Source organism: Lissotriton helveticus, chromosome 3_2 (genome assembly GCF_964261635.1).
Source record: "Lissotriton helveticus chromosome 3_2, aLisHel1.1, whole genome shotgun sequence".
Classification (NCBI taxonomy): Eukaryota; Metazoa; Chordata; class Amphibia; order Caudata; family Salamandridae; genus Lissotriton; species Lissotriton helveticus.
Genome location: NC_136062.1, coordinates 499,738,358 through 499,755,444, shown reverse-complemented (window position 1 = coordinate 499,755,444; position 17,087 = coordinate 499,738,358). Strand labels below are relative to the sequence as shown.

At 49.9% G+C, this 17,087-nt stretch overlaps 1 protein-coding gene across 1 annotated transcript in view; it reads right to left on the bottom strand.

Moving 5' to 3' along the window:
- LOC144826180 (uncharacterized) overlaps nucleotides 1-17,087 on the bottom strand; it is a 215,762-nt gene that overhangs the window by 140,006 nt on the left and 58,669 nt on the right. Inside the window, exon 4 of the mRNA XM_078684574.1 lies at nucleotides 8,955-9,065. Within this exon, the coding sequence (XP_078540700.1) occupies nucleotides 8,955-9,065 (111 nt within the window). The remainder of the gene's footprint in view (nucleotides 1-8,954; nucleotides 9,066-17,087) is intronic.

The following is a 17,087-nucleotide window of genomic DNA, read 5'->3' as shown; positions in this document are numbered from 1 at the left end:
TGCTAAGACTCCCTCTTGACTGTGGGGCCTCTGGCACGAGTGCTAAGACTCCCTCTTGACAGTGGGGCCTCTGCCACGAGTGCGAAGACTCCCTCTTAACTGCGGGGCCTCCGCCACGAGTGCGAAGACTCCCTCTTGACTCTGGGGCCTCCGCCACGAGTGCGAAGACTCTCTCTTGACAGTGGGGGCTCCGCCACGAGTGCAAAGACTCCCTCTTGACTGTGGGGCCTCGGCCACGAGTTCGAAGACTCTCTCTTGACAGTGGGGGCTCCGCCACGAGTGCAAAGACTCCCTCTTGACTGTGGGGACAGTGCCTTTTCATCTCTGACATGAATCTTGTGTCTAGGGTGATGATGCACTTGTAAGAAAGCGGCTCTATATACACTGGACCAGAATAAGGTACAGTGTGTATAGAGTCCTCCAACCCCAGAGGTATAACAGAGGTTAAAGCCCGGTGTGACCTTACTCTCCAAAGTGGTAGCTTGGTCGAGCAATAAGGCAGTACCAGAGGACAATGTAAAGCATTTGTTGTACACACTGTCAGCAAATGGTCTCACACACTCAAGGACTGAACTCCAGGGCAATTGTTTTTATATCAAAAGATATAGTTATTTTATTTTTAGAACCAACAGTTATCAAAAATGTACTTTTCTCGATATGAGTACTCTCATGTAATTACTTTGTAAATAGGCAATAAACTTTGTAAACACAATAGGTACAGGGGTTGCAGTTGGCAACACAATTCTAAACACAATCTAACATTGAGCTCAATGGGATTTTCTACATAAATCCAGTTGATTACTTTATAGATTTCTTTTCTAATTCCAGGACTGGATCCTAGATTCCGTCCTGGGGTCTCGGCTGAAAACAGTTTAGTAAAAACGTTTTAGTTGTTGAAATGATTTTTAAAGAATATAAAGGTATTTTAAAAGTTGACACTTAAAAACTTTTCAGTGAAAAACTTGCAATGTTATCCAATGGAAGGAAATTCAAGTCACAGGTAAAGTAGGTTCTCGTGACTTTTGTAATCCAGGGCTGGAATCCTAGGTTCAGTAGTGGGACCTCTACCTAAGACCAAAAGTAATTACGGTTTAGTAGTTGGTACGATTTTTAGGGAATATTTGTAATTTTCAAATGAAAACAGAAGAAATTTCACAGAAAAACAGTCATTGGTTTCCTATGGAAGAAATTTAGGTTACTAGTAAACACGGTTATGATTACTTTTGTGGTTTAGTACTGGGCTAAAAGGTACAGTACATGCTTCTCTCCTGATCACAGGTGAGTACTTCGGAATTCGTTATTCGGCTGATTTTAGATGAATATTTTAATGTTTCAAAATTTCAAACCAGTCAATGTTAATCTATGGCAGGAAAGTGAGTCATCAGTTTCCAGGTGAGTACTCGACTGGTGAAGTTAAGGTTCTGGGGGTAGACTCGGGTCCCCCAGGGTCAGGTAGGTACAGTTGGTACACCCTCAGCGGCGCAGGGGCGGCCGGGTGCAGAGGTAGTTAGGCCCAATGTTATCCAAAGAGAGGCAGAGGGCCTTCGGTTGGTGGCTGCTGGCGAGAAGGCCACGCGGCTGTGGGAGCTGGGCTCCTGGTCACTTGCTCAGGGCAAATGGGGAAGTAGCATAGGGCAAAGGTTGCACTGCCAGAGGCACTCGGGCGGCTGGTGCAGGGTGCTTTTGAGCCGTGGGGCGCTCAATGTTATTCAATGGAGATCTTGAAAAGGGAACAAAGGCCGCAGGCTCGGGGACGGAGGACCTTTTGGAGCGACCAACACTTCAAGGGGTACGTTGGGATCTTGGAGGATAGGTAGGCACCCAGGAGTTGGGCACAGGGGGCCGTGGGGCGACGGGTGCAGTGGTGTCTTTTGAGGTCAGGAAATCTTACCCCCTGCTGGGGTCCCTTGTCCTGAGGCTACAGGCGTCGTCGGGGTCGCCCGAATGTAGTCACCTCAGGGGTAGATTAGCCACTGGGTATAGTAGCCCATTGGCAACTTACACCCATACCCCTAAAGCCCCAAAATCTTGGATTTAAGGTCTACCCCTGGCACCAGAACCTCAGTTCTAATTCAACTTGCATCAAAGAGGTAAAAGAAAAGACCAGAGTTGACGACAACAGGAGCGATACTCTGCACCTGTGGCAGCACTCCTGGAACTGCACGAACGCTGTTCATCCTAGGCTAAAGCACGGTATCCCCTAACAGAGGGATCCCTGTGAGAGTCAGAAGCAACCTCACAATCCCCTGGACTTGTAGCACTAGTCCCCTGCAAACTACAGGTAAAAACGCACTGGATCTCAAGAATCGCTAGCCACCAGGAGCTCTGAGGAATCACTCAAATCCAGATGTTCTAGGGCATAGTGGGAACTGTAGTCCTACCCTCCATAACGTTTCAGGCTGCTACCAAGTTCCCCTGGACCTCCAGACGTTGAAATAACCACCTGCTGTGCTTACCTCTGCCAAAGCATGTTTGTGGCCAGCCCGGCAAATGACCCCTATTGTTCAATGCAGCATCTAGAGGGTACTCTATACAACTCGTTCGAAGTCAGCAAAGGACCGGTTGTTGGGATGTTGAACCCTGCTCCATGTAAGCGATAGAAGCAGCTCTCTTGTGGCTCCCCCTCAGCCCCTAGGACAGCCAGGACAACTCTGCACCGGCTCCACGGGCCAGGTACGACTGAACTGACTATCGTGGCTTGGTCCTGAAACTCGCACAACCTTTACCCTCCGTGGGTTCCACACAACTCGACCAGCAAGTGACGATAGTCACTACCACTTTTTCCCATTGACTGCAATGTAAAAGTTCTACAGTATTGAATTGCTGTCACTTATGTTTTCTCCTAAAATCAATATCTCCTGATATATGTCTCTGGTAATCTTTACTTCGGTGTCTTAATTAATTTAAAAATCAGCTTTATTGTTATAAATTGGTGTTGAGTTTCTTTTGAGTCGTGTCAGGTACTTATTGTCCATGTTGTTCTCTGAAATGCTTCACACGTGTTCCTCTCGTAAAGCCTGCCTGCTCAGTGCCACTCACCAAGACTGAGCTAGAGATTCATCAGTGTGAGTCCAAGGAACATCTTTGGGGTCCGCGAGAGTATCGCACGGTGAAGCCGAACGAGCCTCACTTTCCTACAGTGAAGAACAAGAGGAGGAACGGTGGAATGGACAATAAATGAGTGTTCAGAGGAAGAGAGGAGCACAGATCTGCAGACACATCTACATGCAATTGTTATTGAAAGGTATTTTTCATATAAAAACCTTCTTGAAAAGTTTTTTCAAATCTCAAGGTCAGAGGTCAGAGAAGTGTGGCTCAATGGTTAGAGCGGCAGACCCTGATGCAGAGGTCTAGCCCGGGACCAGGGTTCAATTCCCGCCTCGGCGCGTCTTGGGCTCAAAATTCCCCGGACCTGATAATTCTCGCCTCGGTGCCTATTCCAATCATGGAGTCCCACTCTGTGACTCTGGGCAATAACTTGCTTAATCTCCACAACGGCCCCCACAACGCTAAGGATGCCTGGCCTCCACCTCGGGGTGCCCAGGAGTGGACACCTCACAGGGAAAGCCAGGATGGGTTCCACAGCGGTATTCGTACAAGCGCCTTGAGACCCTTGCGGGTGAGTAGTGCGCTATAAAAGTATCAATTTACATTACATTACATTACAGAGTCCGGTAAAGAGTTGCGTAATAACGGGGAAACATCGGAGACATGGGGTAAAATGTTGAAAGACAGCTGCACATGTGCAGTCAGCCCCCTCTGCCCAAAACATCAATGCATTTCTCTAGTTTCCTCTCATGTGGTTGATCCTGAGAGAAGGACGTTCCAGCCCCCACAGCCGCCTCGTGCCAGCTCCCTCCCTTTCTACACTAACCCTTGGAGCACACAGGGGCCTCTTCTCTTCCCAGGCCTTGGGGTCTGCGACCCCTCACACATTCATGGATATCAAATGGGATCCTGGACAAGTCCTCTCTAAGATGTTCTAGTCCACAACTCCTCTGAAGCCCCAATGACCGGAGAAGAGCGCAACACCAAAACCCGCTTTACTGCAAACGGAAGCAGCCAACAGAGGCGATCCTTCCTAGACTGTGGACCCCAACATCCTGGAGCGTAAGTAACAACTGATATGATAGGAACGTCAGGTGACACCTCCCAGATCACAACGTCGCAGGAGGTCCTCCTTCTCACCACTCACACCATCGCAGGAGGTCCTCTTTTTCACAGCTCACACCATCACAGAAGGTCCTCTTTCTCCCAGCTCACATCATTGCAGGAGGTCCTCTTTCTCCCGGCTCACATCATTGCAGAAGGTCCTCTTTCTCCCAGCTCACATCATTGCAGAAGGTTCTCTTTCTCCCAGCTCACATCCTTGCAGAAGGTTCTCTTTCTCGCGGCTCACATGATTGCAGAAGGTCCTCTTTCTCCCAGCTCACATCATTGCAGAAGGTCCTCTTTCTCCCAGCTCACATTATTGCAGAAGGTCCTCTTTCTCCCAGCTCACATCCTTGCAGAAGGTCCTCTTTCTCCCAGCTCACACCATTGCAGAAGGTCCTCTTTCTCCCAGCTCACATCATTGCAGAAGGTCCTCTTTCTCCCAGCTCACATCTTTGCAGAAGGTCCTCTTTCTCCCAGCTCACATCATTGCAGAAGGTCCTCTTTCTCCCAGCTCACATCATTGCAGAAGGTCCTCTTTCTCGCGGCTCACATGATTGCAGAAGGTCCTCTTTCTCCCAGCTCACATCATTGCAGAAGGTCCTCTTTCTCCCAGCTCACATCATTGCAGAAGGTCCTCTTTCTCCCAGCTCACATCATTGCAGAAGGTCCTCTTTCTCCCAGCTCACATCCTTGCAGAAGGTCCGCTTTCTCCCAGCTCACACCATTGCAGAAGGTCCTCTTTCTTGCAGCTCACATCATTGCAGAAGGTTCTCTTTCTCCTAGCTCACATCATTGCAGAAGGTCCTCTTTCTCCCAGCTCACATCTTTGCAGAAGGTCCTCTTTCTCCCAGCTCACATCATTGCAGAAGGTCCTCTTTCTCCCAGCTCACATCATTGCAGGAGGTCCTCTTTCTCCCAGCTCACATCATTGCAGAAGGTCCTCTTTCTCCCAGCTCACATCATTGCAGAAGGTCCTCTTTCTCCCAGCTCACATCATTGCAGAAGGTCCTCTTTCTCCCAGCTCACATCATTGCAGAAGGTCCTTTTTCTCCCAGCTCACATCATTGCAGAAGGTCCTTTTTCTCCCAGCTCACATCATTGCAGAAGGTCCTTTTTCTCCCAGCTCACATCATTGCAGAAGGTCCTCTTTCTCCCAGCTCACATCATTGCAGAAGGTCCTCTTTCTCCCGGCTCACACCGTCGCAGAAGGTCCTCTTTCTCCCGGCTCACACCATCGCAGAAGGTCCTCTTTCTTCACTGTAGGTTAAAGATGTAAGGATCTTACACCATAGACCACATGCTCCAAAATGCACAATATACTGTACGGCTTTCATTGGCCTCTGCGAGTGCTTAGCAGTCTGTCACATTCTAGTCCACCATTTTCTTCCTCCCTGCACCACCGAAAACAGGGACAAACCATATGCAGATCAGCCAAGAGTAATGACCAATGGATCCCATTACGCAAACATTCCAACCCTTGTTTACTCCTCTGAGGGATGCATTAAATGTATTGGGTATGCCCAGACATGTTTCCTAACCTCTCTGTGCAGCAGGACTGAGGCTGCAGGTCGTTGATAAGTCCCAGCGAGGCTGAAACTGGTCTGCGGCTGCTTATCTTCCTGTTCAGAAGGGGCCTGGGCCAGGCCAAGGCCTCCGTTCATACGGTGGTTCCTGTCTGTGGTGGCACACAGAGCAAACACGATGGACTGGAACAAGTCCAAGAATGAGCACCCGTGGCAGACACAAAATCAAACATTCTACACATCACTTCTTTGTCGCTCTCCGTGGTTTTGCTGCTGTGATGGTGTTTCTTTGCGCTTGCATTGTTGGTTGATACCAAAGGTGATCCAACATGGTTCGCGGAGCCCATCGCTTGCAATACCCTCCCACACACCCTCCTGTTCCCAGGTCTCGAGGATCCGCCCTGATCCCAGACCCATCTACGGGACTTCATGTTTCTGGCGTGGGTTTTAGTTTGTGACAACAGAAGCATGATGGAGGTGACGGTGTCTTGATCTGCTCCAGTTAAACCAACTGGAGTAACATGAGAATGACGAGTGAGAGAAAAGCCAGACCTAGGATCGTTGTCATGCTGATCTGGAGAGCCGGGGCGGCCCTCCTCTGGACTGCCCTGAATTGAGCAGTTAGTATTCCAAACAACAGTTCAGGAGACCAATAACAGATCGCAATTGTGAGAATAATCAATTGCAAACAAATTTCACTTTTTTAAAAAAAGAAAAAGGGGGGAGAGGAGGAAGAATAAGGGAAGGGAGACACAAATCAAAAACTGTCAACCAAGGATTGAAAAATTATCACAAATGTATTATAAATAGTGCGCTCAAAAGATATAATTGTTGGTTTATGCAAAAATACAAGACATACAGGGGAAACCAAACATGTGGCAAACCGTAATTATGTTACAGGAAAAGGGTGTACAACATATACAAAACTTATGTGTTCGCTAAAATTTATAAGCCACAGAAGCGTCGACGGCGTTTCGACCGCAGTCAGAAGTTGCGGTCATCATCAGAACAAGAACAATTCATTGAGCATCAAAGTTATTTAAAATCCAAGCGGGAACTATCACGTTCTTAATTTGTGTATATAAAGTAATTTCCAAATTTGAATGATTAAAAGGGAATTACCATTCCATATAAGTCAGATATAACTAGCGTTGTTCCACTGAAAGGTGTTTTGGATCAGGAGGAAATAAAATGTCAATCCTCCATCAAGGACTTATCAATAGTGAGCCCGTCACAGCAACCGGTCCACAGGTCGTAAAGAACTTGCTACCGCGATCAGTTCAAAGGAGTGAGCAGTGGGTGGATACCAATTGCAGACTCTGCGGATGGCCACAAGAATCATTAGTACATATAGCATTTGTGTGTCCTAATTTGATTACTATTTGGCGTATGTTTTTAAACCCCCTATTTTTGCAGACTGGGGTTAGATCCGCACGCCAGGCACTTATTAAGTCCTGAAATTTTTTTTTAGAGTCGTCAGCTTGAGATGTATTAAATTTGTATCACTTGATCTTAAGAGATCCTTTGAACAGTTTGATACAGAGTGGAACAAAGTGTATATGGTATTAAGGTAATAATTAAGTAATGAACTCACTGAGACGAACCTGGGTCAGACTTAAGTGATGCACTTTATTATCGTCCTTGAGCTGTGGAGTTCATAATTATGGCACAATGGCACTTTAACATGCAATATGTGCAATATCATGTTACAGTAATTATTGAGGTTTTTAAAAATAAAAACTATGTTTCTTCAATGGAATTACTATTTATTGCATGATCCGGCCCATGTTTGATTTGATGACATATTTATGAATGGATTGGAACAAATGTTGATAATATTTGCAGTACGGAGTTTTCAGTTTTTATACATCATAGGATTGTGAAGACGTTTTGATGCAATGATTTTTATTAATCATGCAATAAAGAATTTACTTACTTACTCTGGACTGCACAGGGATGCGACGTCCTAAATCATCTGATCTGGAGAGCCGGCGCGGCCCTCCTCTGGACTGCGCTGGGATGTAACATTCTAGATCAGCTGATTGTTTTATGCGTGACCCACAGTCTGCGATTGTTGTATGTTTCATCCACAGACTGAATCCCAAATCTTTTGCTTTTCGGCTGTTTCCTATGCAGATGATACGCAAATTATCGTCTCTGTATCAGGATCCCACGCTGTCACCATGTGACAGTTCCATACCTGCCTCCGTCAGGTCGGGGAATGGATGACTGCTAACTTTTTAAAACTTAACTCCAGCAAGACGGAGGTTTAACCCTTTGGTGCGCACACTATTTTTTGGTCACCTGACCTCTGGCCCCTGGAATTTGGACCTTTACTGACACCAGTGACCAAGGTTAAGAACGTGGGAGTCACTTTTTACTCCAAACTCTCATTTGAAAACCATGTCAACCCGGTCACCTCCCTCTCCTTCTATACGTTAAAACTCCTATGAAAAACCCTCCCTTTCATCCCAGTTGAGCTTCGTAAATTAGTGCTCACAGTGCTTGTCCTCTCCAGGACCGATTACTGTAACGGGCTCTTTATCAACTCCAGAAAAAGTGCCGAACGAAAGTGCATGTTGTGCAGAAAGCAGCAGCCGGGCTCCTGCTGAATATCCCAAGACACACATCAGTGTCAAAGACTCTCGAAGGTTTACATTGGTTTCCAATCAACAAACGTATTGAGTTTAAGGCTCTTTGTATTTTCTTTAAGACCACACAGGACATAGGGCCAGGATTTTTAAAACGGAATTTGACTCCCTACACCCCAGTACGCAATCTTCGCTCATCCTCTGCACATGATCTTATTGTTCCCAGGGTGCAAAGATGCGTCTGGCGGGTAGAAGCTTTGTATTGGGCGCAGCTAAATTGTGGAACTCTCCACCTGTAAAATTGAAACAGGAGACACATCTGTCAGCTTACAGAAAAGCGTTAAAAACGTGGTTATTCACTCACTAAAGTGCCTGTGAACCCTTAGCCATCTATGGTCTCAATGAGCAAGCGCCTTGACACCCTCGGGTGATTGTATCGTGCTCTATAAATCGCCTTTTCATTTCATTTCATTTAATCTATGCGAGAGTTCATTTGTGGACTCACCGGGCCATGGGTATTTATACTGCAGCCTACAACATGGCGCAGGAGTTGGGGTGCAGACACTCAAGCCGATGGGGCACGCAAGACATTCATGCTTCTGATCCTGTTTGAAACAGTGTGGGTGCTGTGTGGGAGTCAGACATAACCACTACTCACATATCCACCTGAGCACCTCTCACTCACCTGGAGAAGGAGCACCGCTGCTTTGCGACTCCGAGTCCTGGCGCTCCGCACAGAAGAGGTCTGGCTTCTCTTTCGGTCTTAAAGCAAAGATAGATGAGGCAATCACAGGACCTGTGATGGAAAGGGAAAAGATGTGAATTATAAATTCTGAACCCACTCTGCACTCACCAGAGACATCAGAGAGAGGGATACATCACTATGCACTCACTAAAGTCCTCAGAGAGGGGGATACATCAGTGTGCACCACACCTCCCTCTGGAACGAATCCTGGTGGCCATCGGAACTTGGACCTACCCCCACTCCGAAAGACCACGCCCGCAACCTCTGCATCATCCTAGTCAGTGAACTCTTCATGAAACATCAGGTGAACGCCGTCTCCTTGACCTGCTTCTACACTCTCCGCATGCGCTGATGAATACACAAATGGCTCCCAATCAGTATCAGGAAAACAGTGATGCAGGCCTCATCACCAGCTGTCTGGATTACGGCTACACACTGTAGGTTAGCACCAGCACCAAACTCATTAGAAGACTCCAGACGATCCAGAACACATCCGCCAGACTGATCCTCAACCTGCCCAAAAGGACCCACCTCTCCCAGCACCTGAGAGACCTCCACCGGCTCCCCATCCTGGGAAGATGCCAATTCAAACTACTGACCCACGCCTACAAAACCTTCCACGACCCAGGAGCAGCATACATGAACCACCACCCAAACTTCCACCAACCAACCAGAAACCTCCGATCTGCCCACCTCACCCTCGCACAAACACCACGCAGCTGCCACGGCCGCACTAGGGGGGCGCTCCTTCCGCTACACCGCCAAACTTCACCATCGCAGACAGACTTCAGGAACGGACTCAAGACCTGGCTCTTCAGCACCTGGATACCCTCAAGGGTGATAAGACACTGCCCAATACATCACATGGTAGGGGGGATTCTAGCGCTTAGTGGCAGGTACTAGAATAACCTTACGAGGTCTGATATCAAGATAGGATGGAGCTACAGTCAAGTAATTTCTTATATGAAATTATGTATTTTTATTTTTTATTAAGTAAAGCACTGACTAATGCAGGAGTCACAGGGCCAGATGTAGGTAGCCAAATACCGGTCGGTAACGGCCGAATTCGGCCGTTACCGACCGGTATTTGGCTTTTGAGATGTAGGTGCCTGAAAACAGGCCATTTCGGTAATTTTTTTTTTTTCAGAACAGATTTTATTAGTGTTATGGCAGTTGACAGAATACAAAAGAAACACTGCTTCCAAGATTGCAGAAAGACAGTGAGCATAGAAGAGCAACAGTGTTCAAGAAATTCAGTCAACATTATCCAACACCCCCCTCCCGCATCCCCACCCGGTTCCCACCCCCCTCCCTGCACGGTGTTCATACTGTCCAGAAACAGGAGCCAAAGCAGCATGGTAGCGACAGGTGGTCAGTTCACATGGGGGTAGTACAGACGTGATCCATATCAGAGGCTTGTGGCGCCGGGGGGTCCAGCAATAGGCCCCTATAATCAGCCCATTTCTTCCAAATCCTATAATGTTTCTTGGGGCAGCCTCTGGCCTCAAAGATCGGGCGTTCCAATCCCATGCTAAAGTCCATGCCCCGCTTCCACACCCCCACTAACGGAGCCTTGGGGGCTTTCCAGGCTTGGGCTATATCCCGTTTGGCTATTGTAAGACCCAGAAGGAGCAAGTGCCGTTTATACAGATTACCCCCCACTTGTTCCATAACGTGGAGCAGGCCCAGCTGCGGCGTGCGAGGGAGCTCCCATGCCAACACTTCCTCCAAGCATTCCCACACACCGGTCCAAAACCTCTGCAGCCGTGCACATCCCCATACTGTATGTAAGAAGGAGCCTACCTCACTGCCACACCTCAAACAATCCGGGGAGGCTATCAGCCCCGCCTTCCACAACCGTTCCCTCGTGAAGTATGCCCTGTGCAGGTATTTAAATTGAATAAAGCGCAGGCGCACCGCTATCGCTGCTCCCCTAGGGGCCTCCAGGGCTTCTCTCCAGTCCTCCTCCTCCAAGTCTCCCAGATCGCTCTCCCAGACCGCCCGCAACTTATCAAGAGAGGGGGAACAATGCGTAACTAATGTTTGATATATGGTTGAGATTTTTTTCGATTCCAATTCCCCCATAAAGACTTTTGCTTCTAGGGGACTAAACTCCGGCAAGGACGACAAGTCCGCTAGTGTGGGGGTCAGGGCGTGGCGGAGCTGTAGGTACCTGAAGAATTGGGACCGGTGCATATCGAATTCATCCTGCAACATCTGGAACGATTTGAGGACTGTGCCCTTCAGGACGTGACCCAGCGCCGAAATGCCTATGGCATCCCAGCCCTCAAAGCCCCGGAGCGCAGCCAGGCCGGGCAGCCTCCTATTTCGGTAATTTTACCGAATCTGTAAATATACCGGTCGGTAAATTTACCGACCGGTATTTTTACAGAATCGGTAAAATCGAGATGTAGGTGGGACTCTTCTGAGTCCCACAAGCCCTACAAAATCGGTATTTTACCATCAAATACAAGTTGATGGTAAAATACCGATTCAGGTGTGCATGCACATGTGTGCATCCACACCTGTGCCATATGACAGGCAGACCTGCCCTTAGGGCAGGTATGCCTGCCACATGGCACCTGAACCCGTTTTGGGGGTGCTAGAGGGTGTCAAAGTGACACCCCCTGCACCCTTGTGAAAGTCGGTATTTACCGATTCGGTAAATACCGACCGGTAAATGCCCAATCATTCCTATGGGCTTCAAGGCCCATAGGAATGAATGGGCATTTACCGGTCGGTATTTACCGAATCGGTAAATATCGAATTTTACCGATTCGGTAAATGCACATCTGTATTTACCTACATCTCGGTACTTCTATTTTACCACTTCTTAAATACCGAATCGGTATGATTCGGTATTTAAGAGGTGGTAAAATAAAATTACCTACATCTGGCCCCTAGTGACTAATATTCTTATGTTTGACTCTGGTTTGAGTATTTAACCATCATTGCCTCCTTGACGAAGCATCAATATACCCGGTGGGAGTCCTTGGTGCTCGGTTTCAACTCAGCCTCAATGGCTAAAGCAGCGTCACTCCCAAAGACAGGCAGACCTGGTCACACAGACCTTCCTGCAAAGCACACCACACGCAGGGGCACCAGGGAACAATCTCACCGTCACTCGCACAGACAGGCAGCCCTGAACACACAGACCTAGACACACAGACCATCCTGCACAGCTCACCACATTCAGGGGCACCAGAAAACAATCTCACCGTCACTCGCACAGACAGGCAGACCTGGACACACAGACCTAGACACACAGACCTGGACACACAGACCTGGACACACAACACTGGACAAACAGACCGTCCTGCACAGCTCACCACACGCAGGGGCACCAGAGAACAATCTCACCGTCACTCGCACAGACAGGCAGACCTGGACACACAGACCTAGAAGCACAGACCTGGACGCACAGACCTGGACACACAGACCTGGACACACAGACCTGGACACACAACACTGGACAAACAGACCGTCCTGCACAGCTCACCACACGCAGGGGCACCAGAGAACAATCTCACCGTCACTCGCACAGACAGGCAGACCTGGACACACAGACCTAGACACACAGACCTGGACACACAGACCTGGACACACAGACCTAGACACACAGACCGTCCTGCACAGCTCACCACACGCAGGGGCACCAGAGAACAATCTCACCGTCACTCGCACAGACAGGCAGACCTGGACACACAGACCTAGACACACAGACCTAGACACACAGACCTAGACACACAGACCTGGACACACAGACCTGGACACACAGACCTGGACACACAGACCTGGACACACAGACTTGGACACACAGACCTAGACACACAGACCTAGACACACAGACCTGGACACACAGACCTGGACACACAGACCGTCCTGCACAGCTCACCACATGCAGGGGCATCAGGGAACAATCTCACCGTCACTTGCACAGACAGGCAGACTTGGACACACAGACCTAGGCACACAGACCTAGAAACACAGACCTAGACACACAGACCTAGACACACAGACCTAGAAACACAGACCTGGACACACAGACCTAGACACACAGACCTGGACACACAGACTTGGACACACAGACCTAGACACACAGACCTAGACACACAGACCTGGACACACAGACTTGGACACACAGACCTAGACACACAGACCTGGACACACAGACCTAGACACACAGACCTGGACACACAGACTTGGACACACAGACCTGGACACACAGACCTTCCTCTACAGTTCACCGTACGCAGGGGCACCAGAGAGCAATCTCACCGTCACTCGCACAGACAGGCAGACCTGGACACACAGACCTAGACACACAGACCTAGAAACACAGACCTGGACACACAGACCGTCCTCCACAGCTCACCGTATGCAGGGGCACCAGGGAACAATCTCACCGTCGCTCGCACAGACAGGCAGACGTGGTCACACAGACCTGGACACACAGACATGGACACACAGACCAGGACACACAGACCTGGACACACAGACCTGGACACACAAACCGGGACACACAGACCTGGACACACAGACCTAGACACACAGACCTAGACACACAGACCGGGACACACAGTCCTGGACACACAGACCTGGACACACAGACCTGGACACACAGACCTGGACACACAGACCGGGACACACAGACAGGGACACACAGACAGGGACACACAGACCTGGACACACAGACCTGGACACACAGACCGGGACACACAGACCGGGACACACAGACCGGGACACACAGACCTGGACACACAGACCTGGACACACAGACCTGGACACATAGACCTGGACACAAAGACCTGGATACACAGACTTAGACACACAGACCTGGACACACAGACCTGGACACACAGACCTGGACACACAGACCTGGACACACAGACCTGGACACACAGACCTGGACACATGGACTTGGACACACAGACCAGGACACACAGACCTGGACACACAGACCTGGACACACGGACCTGGACACATGGACCTGGATACACAGACCAGGACACACAGACCTGGACACACAGGCCGTCCCGCACAGCTCACCACATGCAGGGGCACCAGAGAACAATCTCACCGTGACTCGCACAGACAGGCAGACCTGGACACACAGACCTAGACACACAGACCTAGACACACAGACCTGGACACACAGACCTGGACACACAGACCTGGACACACAGACCATCCTGCACAGCTCACCACATTCAGGGGCACCAGAAAACAATCTCACCGTCACTCGCACAGACAGGCAGACCTGGACACACAGACCTAGACACACAGACCTGGACACACAGACCTGGACACACAACACTGGACAAACAGACCGTCCTGCACAGCTCACCACACGCAGGGGCACCAGAGAACAATCTCACCGTCACTCGCACAGACAGGCAGACCTGGACACACAGACCTAGAAGCACAGACCTGGACGCACAGACCTGGACACACAGACCTGGACACACAGACCTGGACACACAACACTGGACAAACAGACCGTCCTGCACAGCTCACCACACGCAGGGGCACCAGAGAACAATCTCACCGTCACTCGCACAGACAGGCAGACCTGGACACACAGACCTAGACACACAGACCTGGACACACAGACCTGGACACACAGACCTAGACACACAGACCTAGACACACAGACCGTCCTGCACAGCTCACCACACGCAGGGGCACCAGAGAACAATCTCACCGTCACTCGCACAGACAGGCAGACCTGGACACACAGACCTAGACACACAGACCTAGACACACAGACCTAGACACACAGACCTAGACACACAGACCTGGACACACAGACTTGGACACACAGACCTAGACACACAGACCTAGACACACAGACCTGGACACACAGACCTGGACACACAGACCGTCCTGCACAGCTCACCACATGCAGGGGCACCAGAGAACAATCTCACCGTCACTTGCACAGACAGGCAGACGTGGACACACAGACCTAGGCACACAGACCTAGAAACACAGACCTAGACACACAGACCTAGACACACAGACCTAGAAACACAGACCTGGACATACAGACCTAGACACACAGACCTGGACACACAGACTTGGACACACAGACCTAGACACACAGACCTAGACACACAGACCTGGACACACAGACTTGGACACACAGACCTAGACACACAGACCTGGACACACAGACATAGACACACAGACCTGGACACACAGACTTGGACACACAGACCTGGACACACAGACCTTCCTCTACAGTTCACCGTACGCAGGGGCACCAGAGAGCAATCTCACCGTCACTCGCACAGACAGGCAGACCTGGACACACAGACCTAGACACACAGACCTAGAAACACAGACCTGGACACACAGACCGTCCTCCACAGCTCACCACATGCAGGGGCACCAGGGAACAATTCCACCGTCACTCGCACAGACAGGCAGACGTGGTCACACAGACCTGGACACACAGACATGGACACACAGACCAGGACACACAGACCTGGACACACAGACCTGGACACACAAACCGGGACACACAGACCTGGACACACAGACCTAGACACACAGACCTAGACACACAGACCGGGACACACAGACCTGGACACACAGTCCTGGACACACAGACCTGGACACACAGACCGGGACACACAGACAGGGACACACAGACAGGGACACACAGACCTAGACACACAGACCTGGACACACAGACCGGGACACACAGACCGGGACACACAGACCTGGACACACAGACCTGGACACACAGACCTGGACACACAGACCTGGACACATAGACCTGGACACAAAGACCTGGATACACAGACTTAGACACACAGACCTGGACACACAGACCTGGACACACAGACCTGGACACACAGACCTGGACACACAGACCTGGACACACAGACCTGGACACATGGACTTGGACACACAGACCAGGACACACAGACCTGGACACACAGACCTGGACACACGGACCTGGACACATGGACCTGGATACACAGACCAGGACACACAGACCTGGACACACAGGCCGTCCCGCACAGCTCACCACATGCAGGGGCACCAGAGAACAATCTCACCGTGACTCGCACAGACAGGCAGACCTGGACACACAGACCTAGACACACAGACCTAGACACACAGACCTGGACACACAGACCTGGACACACAGACCTGGACACACAGACCATCCTGCACAGCTCACCACATTCAGGGGCACCAGAAAACAATCTCACCGTCACTCGCACAGACAGGCAGACCTGGACACACAGACCTAGACACACAGACCTGGACACACAGACCTGGACACACAACACTGGACAAACAGACCGTCCTGCACAGCTCACCACACGCAGGGGCACCAGAGAACAATCTCACCGTCACTCGCACAGACAGGCAGACCTGGACACACAGACCTAGAAGCACAGACCTGGACGCACAGACCTGGACACACAGACCTGGACACACAGACCTGGACACACAACACTGGACAAACAGACCATCCTGCACAGCTCACCACATGCAGGGCCACCAGAGAACAATCTCACCGTCACTCGCACAGACAGGCAGACCTGGACACACAGACCTAGAATATACGGATAAAACGGTGTAATGTGTTGAATCCAGCAACATTATAGCCGATCAACACGGAGTCAAGTGATGTAGCACCACATGACTGTTATCTGAGAACTGAAGAAGAAACGAAGGGTCGTATTGACCTAAAAGATACTCCATTGGTAGATCCCGATGGTACTTTGTATGTTGATGGTTCCTGTTTTAAGTTACCGAATGGTGATGTGACGACTGCGTATGCTGTAGTGACGTTGAGTACGATTGTGGAAACTGCGAGATTGAGTCAGAACTCGGCTCAGGCAGCTGAGTTGATTGCCTTGACGAGAGCGTGTGTGTTGTCTAGAGGAAAACAGGTGAATGTGTTTACAGACAGTCAGTATGCTTTTGGTGTGGCACATAGTTTTGGGCGATTGTGGAAAGAAAGAGGATTTTTTACGTCGCATGGTACGAAGATTCAGCATGGACAGCTTGTGAATGACCTTTTAGATGCACTTACATTGCCTAAACAGG